The sequence below is a fragment of the Aulonocara stuartgranti genome (assembly GCF_965226115.1).
Source record: "Aulonocara stuartgranti genome assembly, chromosome: 1".
NCBI classification, from domain to species: Eukaryota; Metazoa; Chordata; class Actinopteri; order Cichliformes; family Cichlidae; genus Aulonocara; species Aulonocara stuartgranti.
In genome coordinates, this window is record NC_138939.1 from 2820874 (window position 1) to 2835398 (window position 14525).

At 46.6% G+C, this 14525-nt stretch overlaps 3 protein-coding genes and 1 long non-coding RNA gene across 6 annotated transcripts in view; 2 read left to right on the top strand and 2 right to left on the bottom strand.

Annotated features, from left to right (window-relative positions):
• Positions 1–14525, bottom strand: part of LOC309709147 (uncharacterized protein) — a 51112-nt gene that overhangs the window by 18124 nt on the left and 18463 nt on the right. The gene's annotated exons all lie outside the window — the stretch shown is intronic.
• LOC309709171 (conserved oligomeric Golgi complex subunit 8-like) lies at positions 599–5583 on the top strand. Its single transcript, XM_082537676.1, has 5 exons — positions 599–1957; positions 2412–2619; positions 3156–3980; positions 4067–4235; positions 4770–5583. The coding sequence occupies exons 1-5, from the start codon at positions 1629–1631 to the stop codon at positions 5027–5029; spliced, it is 1791 nt and encodes a 596-aa protein (XP_082393802.1). The 5' UTR covers positions 599–1628; the 3' UTR covers positions 5030–5583.
• Positions 6705–9733, bottom strand: LOC309709284 (RNA-binding protein NOB1-like; the record flags this gene model as incomplete). The annotated part of the gene is made up of 5 exons (XM_082537839.1): positions 6705–7323; positions 7463–7607; positions 8416–8513; positions 8656–8895; positions 9500–9733. 5 exons carry the CDS (start codon positions 9731–9733, stop codon positions 7054–7056), a joined length of 987 nt encoding a protein of 328 aa, XP_082393965.1. The 3' UTR covers positions 6705–7053.
• LOC309709387 lies at positions 11983–13916 on the top strand. The gene is made up of 2 exons (XR_014277497.1): positions 11983–12071; positions 12805–13916. It is a non-coding gene; the product is annotated as an uncharacterized lncRNA (long non-coding RNA).

The window sequence follows — 14525 nt, forward strand, 5'->3', positions numbered from 1 at the left end:
CCTCTCACATAACCAAACCGACATCATGACCAGCAGTTTTAGAGCTGTGGCTCCAGCAAACATCAGCTGATACTAGAAATTAATATTAAATAAATTCTAACAACAGCTGATCCAGCTTAAACGTGCTGCTGTTGTTTAGCGCGACATCTGCTGGTTTCCTGTTTCTGGCGCAAAGTGGGCGATCAACAAACGAGAGAGAAAAGCCGATCAGTTGATCATTGATCAGTTTCATGATTGAATGAGCGAAGAAGAGGCAGCTAACAGCGTAAAGACGCAGAATAAATCCAGCTTTGTGTCTTTTTCATTATAGCTGAAGTCCGGGACAAACTGCGTCTCTTCTCAGCTCAACACGAAACGCGTAATATTTTCTCTGATGATTCCGTTTTTACAGGACGGTTGGCAACTCTACTAACTAACCTTATGAATAAAGTAAAGTTCACTATCAGTAACATCATAGCACCCACCCAGCTGTATAGGAACTCTGTCAGTACAAGTTATTGTAACTGACTGTAAAAAGTCAGCATAACGAAAATAAACTCCACCTAAACTTGGTTCATATCTGACCCAGATAGACTGCAGGTCATAACTTCTTACCTGAAGTTCAGTTCACCTGACACTCGGACCGGCGGCCGCCTCGGGGCTCTCCTCCTCCTCCTGCCTCCCCTTTCCCTCATCCACCTGCTGGCCTCAGTGGGAGCTCCGCCATAGCCACCACCAAACAACTTCTTACACATCTGCCAGCATCTGGCCAATCCACCACCTTTCATTGTTTATACTGTTACAAACAAACAAAAAACCATCGGCCCATAAAAACGAAAAATCACCAAATGCCCGGTATGCCCATGGCCAGTCTATGCATTAGTTGTAATAACGTAATTCGTTTAAATTAATTTAGGCTATTTTTAGCCTCACTAGGCTTTGGTGCAGAGGTTCACTGAGAGGTTAACGAGTGTGTGTAATTTTTCTATTACAGTATCATATATACTTACTGTACTGTAATGTACTTAGAATATTATTATCATATTATTATACAGGTAAATCAGTATCCTAGTAATTATTCATATTGGTGTTGGTGATATTTGCAAAAACATTTAAACAGTCATAAATTAATTGTTGGCCTGTAATCTGTGAAAAAAGTGTTAGACATCTCTCTCATGAATAATTCATTCACTTTCCACAAAAAAAAAAGAAATCCTATCTCAAGGCAGAAGCTGCCTTGATAATAGCTGAGTTATCAGTTTTTAGCAACAGAAATGTCTTTTTCCAGAGAGACGTGGCCAACAAATGTAACGTCACAGTTATAGAAACATGATTTAAGTGACCAAAAAGGACAAAATAGATATAATAACTCAATAAATCAGAGTCACAAATATATTCTATGTATTTCATATATACCTATTATTATAGTATACAGTCAAAACAAAACAAAAACAAAGAAACTTCGGAAATGACTTTTTGGCACAACACCGGCAGGTGGCAGTATTTCACCTTTAAGCTTTTTTGACACGCGTCAGAAGGAGAAGAAGAAGAACCGGGACGTGTTCGTCAGCACTGGATGTTCCGGTTGTTTACAACCAGGAAATCTGTCAGTTTGTGAACCGGGACTCCGTGAACCTGCAGCGGTAAACATGGCGGCGGTGGACGTGGAGGATGAGAGCATCCTGGCGTCCATCTTTAAGGACAGCTTCCCGGACAGCTGGAGGGACAACCCGGACTTCGCGGCCTACCTGTCGGAGCTCAGCTCCTTCGGGGTGGAGAAGCTGGGTCGGGAGCCGGAGAGGCTGGCGGAGGAGCGGGCTCAGATCCTGCAGCAGACCCGGGAGCTGGCCTTCTCCAACTACCAGACCTTCATCCGCACCGCCGACTGCACCGAGCACATCTACCGGGACTTCGGGCGGGTGGAGAGCAGCGTGTCCCGGCTGCTGGACAAGCTGCCCCGCTTCGGAGAGAATTGCAGGTCGGTGGCTCCCTGTGGAGGGGATGTCAGCAGGAGGAAACTGGGGTCTATAAAAGTGTCATCATTTACTGTTAGGTTAATAAAAACTTTAGATATTTTTTAAAAAGCACACAGGATGAACTGATCAAGGAGAGAGATGCAGATTATTATTATTGTAGCTCACTGTAGGATCACAAAGTGAATAACTTAGTTATTTTCTTAGGAATATGCCACAGAAGGTGAATTGACTGGGAATAAAACAGCAGCAGATTAATTTCCCTTGAGCTGGCTCGTCAGCCTCCTTTCAGAATAAAAAACAGGCAGCCAGACTTTAGCCACAACCAGAACAAAACTACAGACTGGGAACATTAATGAAAGATAATAAAAGGTTCTTAGAGCTATAAAGTGTTACACATAGTTGTGTTTTTGCTGTTGTGCTGTCTCTCTGAGCTTTGGGGGCTCATTTTGTTTTCAGGCACTTCATGAAAGAGGCGGAGGAGATCGGAGCAAGCCGCCGGATGAACAGCCTCACTCTGAACCGCCACACGGAGATCCTGGAGATTCTGGAGATTCCTCAGCTCATGGACACCTGCGTCCGCAACGGCTACTACGAAGAGGCTCTGGAGCTGGCGGCATACGTGAAGAGGCTGGAGAAGAAACACTCGTCGCTGCCCGTCATCCAGGTGAGTCCAGACCAGGCTGACCAAAAAGCGGGTGTGTTTGGGGTTTTTTTACTGCCTGAATGAAACTCTAAATGTTATTTAGGAAAATGAACTGTTAGGGCTAAATAAACGTTACTTTTCTTTGATTTTCTGTCGTGTGATGTTGGAGAAAAAATGTTCAAATAAACAATTACACGTGTGAAGAGAATTAAAGAGCTCAGGCTCCAGACCGCTCTGAATACTCAGTTTTCTTTTGTTACGTGCACAGCTAACAAGCTCTGGGTGTTGCCCCTCAGCAGGCTTCCAGGTGTTGGCCAGCTGGAATAAAGCAGGCTTTCAGAGAAGGTGAAAAAGCTAAAATGTGACTGCGGGAGGTTGTTGATGGGGCTCAGGTTCAGGTACAGGCTGGAAATCGCTAGTTTAAACTCTAAATTGACAAAAACTGGAGAAAAACAGTTGAGAAACTTTCTCTTTGCTGAGATATAAAACAGAAAAGGTCACTGTGGAGAACATCTAATGTTTCGGCTCCTCTAACCTTTGACCTTCTCCATCTTTAGGGTATCGTGCGTGAAGTGCGTCAGTCGGCTCAGCTGATGCTCAACCAGCTGTTGCAGCAGCTCCGCAGCAACTCCCAGCTTCCCGTGTGCCTCCGCGTCATCGGTTACCTGCGGCGTATGGACGTGTTCACGGAGGCGGAGCTGCGGGTGAAGTTCCTGCAGGCTCGCAGCACTTGGCTGCACTCCATCCTCGCCGCCATCCCTGAAAACGATGCTTACTTTCACATCACCAAGACCATCGAGGCCTGCAGGGTGCACATGTTTGACATCATCACCCAGTACAGAGCCATCTTCTCTGACGAGGACCCGCTAGTGCCCCCCGCCGGTGGGCTCATGGCTGTGAACGAGGGCGCCATCTTCCACGGCTGGGTGGTGCACAAGGTGGCAGAGTTCCTGGAGACCTTAGAGAGGGACCTGCAGCGGGGTGTGGGCAGCCGCCTGGACTCCCTGCTGGGTCAGTGCATGTACTTCGGTTTGTCCTTCAGCAGGGTGGGGGCGGACTTCCGCGGGCAGCTGGCGCCCATGTTCCAGCGGGTGGCGGTGGACACGTTCCGCGGAGCCGTGAAGGAGGCGGTGGAAAAGTTCCAGGAGGACATGAACCTGTACACCCTCATCGCCCTGCCCTCAGTGCTGGCAGGGACCATCCCCGTCGTAGCCCCCGCCCCGCAGCCCGGCACCCTGCAGCCCCCAATGTCCCTGCTGGACTTCCAGCCGCTCGCCTGCTTTCTCAACAACATCCTGACCGCCTTCAACGACCTCCGCCTCTGCTGCCCCATCGGAGTGGTGGAGAATGTCACCAAATGCCTGGAGGAAGCCCTGAAGATGGTGAGCAGCTGGATCTTTGGTGTAATCTGGGTTAAAGTCAGACTGATGCTGGATTAACAGCTGCTGACGGTGTCGTTTTTTGTCAGGTGACCCGTCAGATTCTGGTGTTTCACCGGGCGGAGGAGACGGCCTTCAGCAGCCGGGAGAAGGAGCTGTTTATTCAGTTCTGCTGTGCGTACGCTGAAGACCTGCTGCCCTTCCTGAACCGCTGCCTGCAGGTCCTGTTTCCACCGGCTCAGCTCGCTCTCATCCTGGGTGAGGACTCGCAGCAACGTCTGAGTTTGTTTCTTCGTTTAAAACGGACGCGGTGATGCTGAAGACGTTTAACGACGGGCCTGGAAGTGAAGCCGTTATTCCAATAATGCGGTCTCAGTTTAAACTGTTGTCCTTGCGTTGTTGTTCTTGTTGGTCACCTTCGGTCTCGGGCTGGAAACCGCATGAACGTACATGGTAGACTGTACATAAAAGATGGGCGTAGCCACTGGGACATTTGTGAAACCATGGTCTGAATTTGGAGTAATGACCGCTTCAGCCTGTAGGGGGCACTAATAAAACCACAAAATCACCACACAAGCTTTTTTTGTGTAGTAAAGTTAAACTTTTGGTCCAATCAGTCAATGAGAAGAAAACTTCACAAAATTAGTTTAAAAGAGAAAAAAATCTTTAACCTCTTTTTCTTTTTTTGCCCTGGACTCTCTTCTCAAAGTTATTCTTTGTAATGGCTAAAATAGCTTAAGAAGTGCTGAGCAGCAGAGTTTGGTCTGAATCAAATCTGTTGTCTCTCCGCAGGTGTTCCTCCCACCCAGCTGCACAAGTACGGCCATCTGGGCTCCATCGACCTCGCCACAGTCCTCGAGCCTCTGGACTTCCTGCTTCCTCAGAAGGAGCCGCCGGTGCCAGAGGTCGACATTACGGCAGAATTGAGCAGCCTGACGTTTGACATGGAGCCCAAAGAACCGGCGCCGACCCCATCCGATGTCAGAGACTCCAAACCCGGAGCTGAACTGACAAAGACAGAGTTTAAAGAGCCGAAGCAGGACGAGGAGTGAAGGCGAGGAAACGCTGGCTCTAAACTGTATCCTGTGACGGACATCTGTCAAAACTGAAGCATTAAAATATTTTTATATATGTGAGAAAAAGGCTTTAATGGTGACATTTCTTCTCTTATTTAAAGGTTTACTCACTAACGTAGAAGGAAAATAAGCAAATAGTTTAGTTTGCTTCTTTTTCCATCGATGATGGAGTCCACCTGATTTTAACTCTGCTCCCGGAGATCTTCAGCTCGTTCTCGTCCTTTAAGAAGGAAAAACTGAATGTTTGTGTTTTCCTGGTAACGTGTCAGAAATGTGAGAAAACCAAAAGTTTGGTTTATTATAGGAAAGTCCTGAAGGGCAGAAACTGACTCTGCATTTTCATCCAGCGTCGGCCTCATCTTTGAGCTTTTTCTGCTGAGGCAGCTGGGAGTTGTAGTCCGTCAGCTGGGAGTTGTAGTCCGTCAGCTGTGTCTGATTTACATGGTGGGTTTGTTAAAAACTGTCTGGACACAAATCTTTCACTTTGATTCAAAGATTCATTGGAAATCAATAAAGATCAATTATATTGACGAGTCAGTCTCATGTTTAAAGGAGCGTACTGCAGTTTCTGCACAGTCACGGTCAGTCTGAGCTGATCTCCACCTGTCTGGAATATCTGAAGATAAACTCAAGGATCTCCACCTTCACAGATCTACAGGTGAGCACCTCGTGGACGCTACTTCCACCAACTAACAGCCTTACTACACCTGCCTGTTAGGTCTTATTTTCCTGTTTAAAAATATAAACCTTCCAGTGATCATGTTCTCCCTCTGCGTCGTGTTTGAATCGTTGGTTTTTGTGTAATTTTACTGTCAGACGGCGACGGGACAATTCAATGATGTAATGCTGTGTTACCATAGAAACACAGCATTTCTGGCACAACTTCAGTGACTCACAAGGTGCAACGAGAAGATAAAGGCATAAAAGGTCCAGCACTATGCGGCACACAGTGGTGTTACCGTTTAACCACACGCCAAAGCATGAAATTGTAATCAATAATAAAGTTTATTTATGTCGAACATGTGGCCCTCGGCCCCAGAGGCAGCCCACTGAAGGGTCACGTTTGGTCCGGCTTTACAAAGTGAAAACTGCAGAGAAGTCGGTTTGCGTTTTTCAGTGCAGGACCCCGACGTTACAGGACAGTTAGAAATGTTTCTCATGATGATGTTTTTATCATAAAGATGTAAAATACTGAAGATCAGCCATAAACACTGAGCTGGAAACTATAACGTAGTTCAAGCAGACTCGCTGTGAAAGGTTTCACTGCTCTCTAAAACAAATATTTTAATAAGAATATTACGTCTGGCAAAATTTGAAGGAAGGAGGATTTACACCTTAGTCGTTGTTTAAACCCTGAACCTGATGTGCACCTGCACGCTGTAGCCGTGTAACCCAGAGTGACCGTTATTGGTCCGTTCAGTACTGCCGTTTGCTCTTACAGATGTTCATCCACCTCTGCCATCCTTCATCTAATCGACTGGAGGAGAAACGTCTCCAGCAGCGAGTGTTTAGGAGCAGAGCTTTATTTCTTCCTTCTTCACTCACAGAAATCCTGATATGTAGCAGAATCTCTGTATCACGTCGCCGCCCTGCAGACCGAGCGCGCTCCTGCCTCTGTGGTGGAGGTAATGAGCAGAAACAGACACCGATGTGAAATTTCACACACTTTTAATGTATTTATTATTCTGGCTCGTTCCATAAGGGATGCTATGTAATCTGTAATAATCTGGAGCTGGTATTGTTAGAGTCACTCGTGCTGCCAGCAGTTAATTCGCCCGTGTGTCGCCGAGTGTCATCGACTTCCTCTGGCTGTCACGCGCGTCTCTTCTGCTTTGAACACCGTGTTTAGAGCTGTAGTTAATCCTCATGTCTTGGATGTCTGACTGTCCATGAACGCACCAGAAGACCTGGTGAGTTAATCTGTCGCACGTGAGCCGATGGATGATTTGGGAAATGACGGTCCGGTCCTTTAATTTAAACACGATGCATGCTCGCCATCTTTACTTCTTCTTGATGAACTTCCTGCGGGTGGCGTTGGGGTTGGCCCGCCTCCTGCCGCCGCCACACTGGCCGTCTCTGATCTGCAGGTTGGCGGCTCGGCTGTAGATGTCGTTCTCACAGAACGGCGACGCTCCGGCCACGTAGTCCGGGTTGAAGACATCGGTCTTTTGGCGAGCCTTCCGGGAGAGCCTCTGCTGGGGGAAGCGCTGGTCCTCCACCAGCTGGGGGTTGGTGGAGTGTTTCCCCCCCTGAGGCAGAGGCAGCGTGTGCTGAAACACAAGACGGCAGCGGTCATGTTTAGGACGTTTAGACCCGACTCAGGCAGAACTGAAGCGGTCTGAAAAAACGATTTACGCTGCAGATGCGAACGCAGAGTCATTTTAGAAGTGATAAAACGCCGCGTCTCACCCGGAGCCCTCTGGGGTTCAACACTTTGGGGTTTTTGGAGAAATGCATCTGCATGCTGCCATCCTCGTTCACCGTCACCGCCAGCTTCTTCAGGGTTCTGTTCCCGCAGTGAGGACAGAAAGCTTTGTTCATGTCGCTCGTCGTCCTGGAATCGAAACATTTAACAGGTCAATGCTCCTGGACGGGCAACCCCTCGCTTTATTCTCCTTACAGCCTCTAAGAACAGGACAGGTCACTAACATCTGTCCGTCTGAGGAACATCTGTCCTCTCATGTTAGGTTTGTTCCAACCCTGCACTCCACGCTCCATCGTTCTGATCCACTTTAACATCTGTGCTTTTTCTTAAAGCAGGCGTGGGCGAACTCCAGGCCTCGAGGGCCGGAGTCCTGCAGGTTTTAGATCCAACACAGCTGATTTAAATGTCTAAATGACCTCCTCAACATGTCCTGAAGTTCTCCAGAAACCAGGTAATGAACTAATCATGTGATTCAGGTGTGTTGACCCAGGGTGAGATCTAAAACCTGCAGGACGCCAGCCCTCCCACCCCTGGTGTAGAGCCACTTTAATGGATTATATTCAGATTTTTACATGATGTTTTATTTTGACCTTATTTACATCTGTATCTCTGGAGCACCTTTATTATATTTTTCTATGTAAGCATCATTTTTACTGTGTTTTATTATTTTTATTTTAACCTACTCAAGCAGCAATTTAATACATTTATTTATTTATTTTATTCCTTTCATTGACTTTGTCCATTTTATTTATGTATTAATTTATCTTTATTCTTTTAATAAAGCAGTCCTGACATTTTCACTTGTTCAGCACCTTTATTCTACTCTTGATATAAATTTAAATGTTTTAAATGTCGTGTTTTGTATTTTTCGCTGGAACGGATTCGAGCTGCCTCCCTTTCAGCCTGAAGAGGTTTTGTTAACTTTGTTCGGACTCACTTGAAGCAGGCGTGACATCTCAGGATGTAGTTCCTCGCCTGCTTGATCAGCATCCCGTTCACAGAGAGAACGTGAAGTCCGATCTGAATGAGAACGTTCTGGGACACAGACAGCGAAAGCTTTTTGAAGTCCGGCGTAAAGCAGGAGAATATTTATTCACGCAGCGGTTTACTGAAACCATTCACACAAACCTTTAGACAGAAGGTGAAAAACAGCGAATGCACCGTCTGCATCCGTTACCTGCATGGCGAAGTCGGTGGTGAGACAGCCGACTTTGATGTCAGCTGGAGCCGTCCAATCAGCGGAGTCCATTTTCACCTCTTTGATGTTACCGGGAGTGATCCATCCTCCTCCATCGTCATCGTCCTCCTCGTCATCTTCGTCATCAGGCTCGTTCTCTTTGTCCTCGTCGTCCGATTGGCCCGCCGACGCCCTTTGCTCCGCCCTCTCCTCTGTCTGTGGTGATTCGTTGCCCTCTTTCTGTAAACAAACATCATCATCATCATCATCATCATCACTGCAGTCTGACAGGTGACAGAAGTTATGACTCAGTGAGAGATGTAAAATTCCTCCTTTGTCTCCTTGCTTCCTCTCACATGCATCCTTTCCTACGGGGAGATGTTGAGGAGGAAACCCTGTTTATCCCACGCCATCAACGTCAGGAACGTTTTCCACACGATTCACTATTTACACATTACAAGAATAAGACCTCAGATCACACTTGAACTACTTTTTCTCTTGAAATGTGCTGCAGGAGGTGGAGGTGGTGGGCATGCACATGAAGTTCAGAGGCTGCAACACAACAACAGAAATAAAAGGGTAATGCACTGATGCACTAGAGTCTGACTGGCGTGTGAAACCATGCAAACACAAAGACGCCTGCAGCCCTCAAAGTCTCATGGAGGCTCCTTTAAATATGAACGAGGTCTCCTGCAAACTGCAGCCGGTCACACTCAGCCACAAGCGCTCACTGAGGGGCTGAACCGAGGCTCAGAGGAACACAAAGGATTATTCTGAACTGTGAATCATGCAAAGCTGCTCTACGAGACTCCCAGCATGAAAACATTCTTCCCTTTCAACTCACCAGTAAACCCAGCAGCTCATCGCTGAAGGTCAGGAGCGGATCCCTCCAGAACAGAAAGCTGCTGAACTGGTCTCCGTCCGAAGTCGTCCGTGTGTCCGCTTGTTTCTGTCCGCCGCTCGATTTTAAACCCTCCGCTGGACCCTGACAGAGCAGCAGCGATAACACACACGCTGTGTTTACGTGCACAACCTGGAGACACAATCTCTTTTCCAACAACACGGCACCCAACTCCATTCATCCACCCATGCCTCCGTCCATCCATCCACCCATGCCTCCATCCATCTGTCTGTCCATCCATCCTTAGTGGCCGGGGAAAACAGATGTTCCTCTCTTCAGACATTTTCTCGGGAATTTCCACCCAGCTGCGAGCTTTAACCTCTCCAGTGTGTCCTGGTTCTGTCCTGGGTGAAACAGTTAACCTGCAGCGCTGCAGGTTTTCTGGTCGGACCCCCAAAGCACCCTAGCTGGCTCCCTTCAGTGTGGAGGACTAACAACCACTGCACGATGTTCCAAACCAGTTCCACATGTTTTCACAGGAAAAAACCCAGTAAAGACACAGCACCACAAAACCTCTGTGCTCAGAGGTGGAACCACGCCACTGGCTGTGGGAGGGGACAGACATTCACACATGCAGCTCACAGAGTCCGTCCTCCATGATTTTATTCTGTGGATGTTACTTTAAACTCTGCTTCTTTGGTCTTAGAACAGTCAGAATAATGGAGCTGGTTTCATCAGTGGCAGAGAGATTGTGTATGTGTTTGTAACAAAGGCAGCTCGGCTCGGTTTCTGAAGCTTCTCGCCTGTTTTCTACGATCGCTTTAAGACACGTTCACAGAGGAAAGGTTCTGAGCATTGAAACTATCTGTGCAAACACAGACGTCTGTGTCAGCAGAGGGATTTAAAACCCTCTGAGGAAGTCGTTACAGCGAGAGTCGGTGAGACTGTGAGGTCCAGGTGCTCCTCGTCCTCTCGCCACGGCATGAAGTCTCAGACCGTCACTTATCGTGCTTTTAATGTTTGTCGCATCAAAAATACAAAAGAATAGAAAAAGTCTGAGGAAATGAAGACGAGCTCCGAAACAACATCAGAACAAAGCTTAGCGTAAACAAAGCGTAAATAATAATAATGATGATAACTCCTGAACATCGCAGGTCTGAGCTGTAAGAGTGGAGGAGGAATTTTCCAGGAACGCCCGCTGTCAGTCTGTCCTCCTCCTTCTTCTTCTGTGTCCTCATTCTGTGGTCTGATTGGTTGGTTTGCAGACAGACAGGTAGACAGAGCCAGCCCATTGGTGGGGGACGGTGGGCAGGTAGGTGGGGGTGTATTCTGATTGGTGGACAGCTTGGCATGGAAGCTCTCAGCATGGCATGGTGCCCCCTCCCCCTGTCTCCTCCACCATCCATCTAATGCTCCTCACCTCTAACCACAGAATGTGTGTGTGTGTGTGTGTGTGTGTGTGTGTGTGTGTGTGTGTGTGTGTGTGTGTGTCGCCTGTTCGGCTGCTGGAGTCTTGTATTATCACTCATCAGCTTCTTTTGGAATTCAAGTCACCAGAAATTTACACGTTTGAGGTTTCATCTCATCCCAGGACAGAGAGGTGCAGGACGAGTTGGATAAATTAAAGATGAGAAATGATTCTTACATTAACATCTGGGAATAATAAAGAAGGTAAACGATGAAGGCACTGAGTGCAAAAGCAGCTTAAACCTGCATCCTTTCTGATGACCTGCAGGGGGCGACTCCTCAGTTTGAAAAAGAAGTGCTTTGAAAATATGATTTGTATCCCAGGTAAATACTTTCCTGGTGAGTTTATGGCCTCGGTTGCTCCTTTCAGGTCTTATCAGGTGTTTAATTTTTAAAATAAAGTTGTCTTTAGTGTTCAGAAGGACGGACGATAAACCCCACGTGACGATCTCCAGTTTCAGTCAGGTCTGGTTACAAAAAGCCATTATGGAGACGTAAAAGCACTCAGAGGCTTCGGAAGCAGCTGGAAGGTTTTTTATTTTATTTTTATAAAGCATTTAGTCCTTAATGGAGCGAGGCCAGCAGTGTGATCCCGTCTCTAATCCTCCTCCTCTCTGTGCTGCTCTCAGATGAAACTGATAAAAACACCTGCAGCTTTTTTTATTTACTCATATTTCTGAATCTGCAGCAGCTAAAACCAAACGAGCCGCCTCTCTCTGTTACGGTCTCGTGACGTCCGACTGTTGGTGGGTGTTTGAGTGCGCTGGTGTCCGGATAAATCCCGTCCCTCCCCCTCGCTGCTCTGTGGCCTGGCTGAGCGTCCTCGCTGATGAGCAGAGGATTGTGGGATTGCTTCCTTCCTTCCATGTCTGCACTGATAAATCTGAAAACACTGTTTGTGTCAGTTTGATAGGAACACTTCTGGTTGTTGCTCGTTCACACTGCAGTCAGGCTCAGTCTGAGGTTTCAGCCTCGGTAGATCGACTGACTCCTGCTGGTTTTTCTGGGACCACGTTTGACAGAAATGCTCGGTGAGAGATCGTATTGATTACCAGAAGCTAATTGAACAAATGTGACATGAAGACTTGGCCTCAGAGTCGATCTTCAGGTAACGTTAGCAAAGGTGCTGCTGTTTCCTGTATTAGCAGCGACCCGATGACTGTGGAGTAAAATCCTCCATGTTTCTGTGTTTTTGGTTAGAACAGGAAGTGTTATCATGAGGTTCTTGAACCATGACTGTAAAAAGCATGAAATTGGCCAGATTTAACTCTTTAACTTTAATTGTACGTTTCATGTAGAAGTTGGAGGAAGCCAGTGTGCTGAGCAAAGATCACGTCTGTCGGTGTTCAAACGCAGACGTGATCTTTGCTCAGGACACACAACTTATCTTTAAAAACACACCTGAATGATTCTTTGACTTGAAGATTTCTGTGGTGTAGATGGAGACTCTGCTCTGAGCACCAGTAATAATTCTCATCTAAAAAGTTTCCAGACTAAATTCCTGGTAAAAACTGGGAGGTGGTTTAAAAAAATGTCAGCGGTACACAAGAGAAATATTTAAAGCCAGTTTGTTTTCTTCTGAGCAGAGGTTAGTAAGGGCAGCACAGGTGTCTGTTTTATTTGTGGTCCGTGCAGAGGCGTTAGAGGAGAGTCTGCAGGAGCTGTCGGGATGCTTTGTAAACTGCTGACGAAGTCGCTTCACAGTGTAAGAACTTTGTGATCAGCTCTAGAAAGAGCGAAATGAAGAGAAACAACATGTTTTCACATTTATTGTCAGTAGTGTGGACATGGTGAGTTAAAGGGTCACATGACTGCTGGCTGACGCTCTCGTTTCTCTGCAGGACGACTGAAGCTGACGGCCTGACGGACGCCGCGCCGTCGCTGCAGGGTGTCAGCCAGCACCCTGAGGCCTCTGCTGCTCTTCCTGGATTTATTTCCTTCTTAGCCAACGACAGGAGCGGCAAAAGTGATCAAAGACCGATGGAAACTTTACAGGACAGGACGGTCTTAAATCTGGACAGACTGTTATGAGACGATGGCCAAACGTCTGGACTGCTGTGACGTCTGATATGAGCTGACAGGACTCGCGCTCCTCCGTCGGGACTCAAAAAAATCCTTATTAACCCTGAAATCAGTATCTGCTCTCCAATCAGTATTTCTCATTGTTTCTTTGTTGCACTTTAAACTTTTAGATCATTTTCTAACCCGAACGTGGCTGATGATGTGCATAGATGCATAATGTGTTTGTATATTTATGTTTGACATGCTTTAATTTTTTTCTTTTGGAGAATACGGGCACATGAATTTTTCCGTTTTTGTTTTTTTTGTGATCCAAATTTAATTTTTTTTGTCTCCATCTGTTTTTAATCTTTTTTTCTCTGCACCGTGTTCGATGGAGGATTTTCAGGCTGAAACCTTAAAGTGTACTTTTTTCTTCATAAAGTTTAGATAAATTTTAAGGTTTTTTTTCATGTGTGTTGTGTTCCCATCTGTAGTTTCTGGAGGCTTTCCTCCTTTATCCAATCAGGGTACTCCACTGATCCCAAGCTGTCCAATAGGACGTGAGCAATACGAGGAAATCTGTACGTCGCGTCTCAGTCTTCTGCTCCGGTGGACGTTCCTTTTATTTCAAACTTCCTTCAGCTTGAAGAACAAAAAGACTCGAATCGTATCTAAACTCATTTCTTCTCTGTGTGCTTCTGCTGTCGTCTCTTCACCTGTTTGGAGAAAACAAAAACCTCCAGGAAGTCACTGGTGACCTTTGACCTGAGACAGAACACGTGTAGCTGTTGACTTGGTGCGAAGTGGACTGTTAGCTGTAGCTGTAGTAAACAGGAATGCTTAGAAACGCGATGAGCTGCTGTGTGTTGACCTGATGATCAAACTCTGCTTGCTGTTTTTGTTTTGTAATTACTTTTTAATAAACGCTCCAGAACAAACGCACACGTCGGCATCGTGTGGACACAAATATTTAAAAGAGCAGTAAAAAGGAGTGTTTGACACACCATCACTGTAGATTTGAAAATGACATGACCAAGAGGTGAGTTGAGTTAATCTAAAGAGCGTTAATAAAATGACTGAATTAACCACTTTTTTCCCCTAGCACCACTTTCAGACTCAAATAACTGGACAAACTGAGCTGAGTTTGTGATTAAACCTCATTTCCTGTCTATGCCTCCAATGTTCCCACACAGCTTAAATCACATTTAAGGATCGCATCAGTCAGGAAGGCTTTAGACAAAAGGTGAATGATCATTTCTACCTGCAGTAATTGGCTCCGACTTGATGTCACCTGTTGACACCTGCTCAGTTCCTCAGGCTGGCGGAATAGGAGAAGGTGGGCTGCAAAGCGGCTTGCAGGTGCAGAGATTTGTTTAGGATGTGTAGATTTGCCAGGGCTGTCACAGAGTTTGGCTCGACTGGATTAATTAATTTTGAGGTGCTTCAGGATGTTTCAGCTCTCACCCAAAAGACTTTACTCCTAACCGCTAACGGGGAGTCCCACGTATTTGACCCCTACTGGGGTTGTCCCCTTGGAGCTGGTCCTGGGAGTTTTCATGAC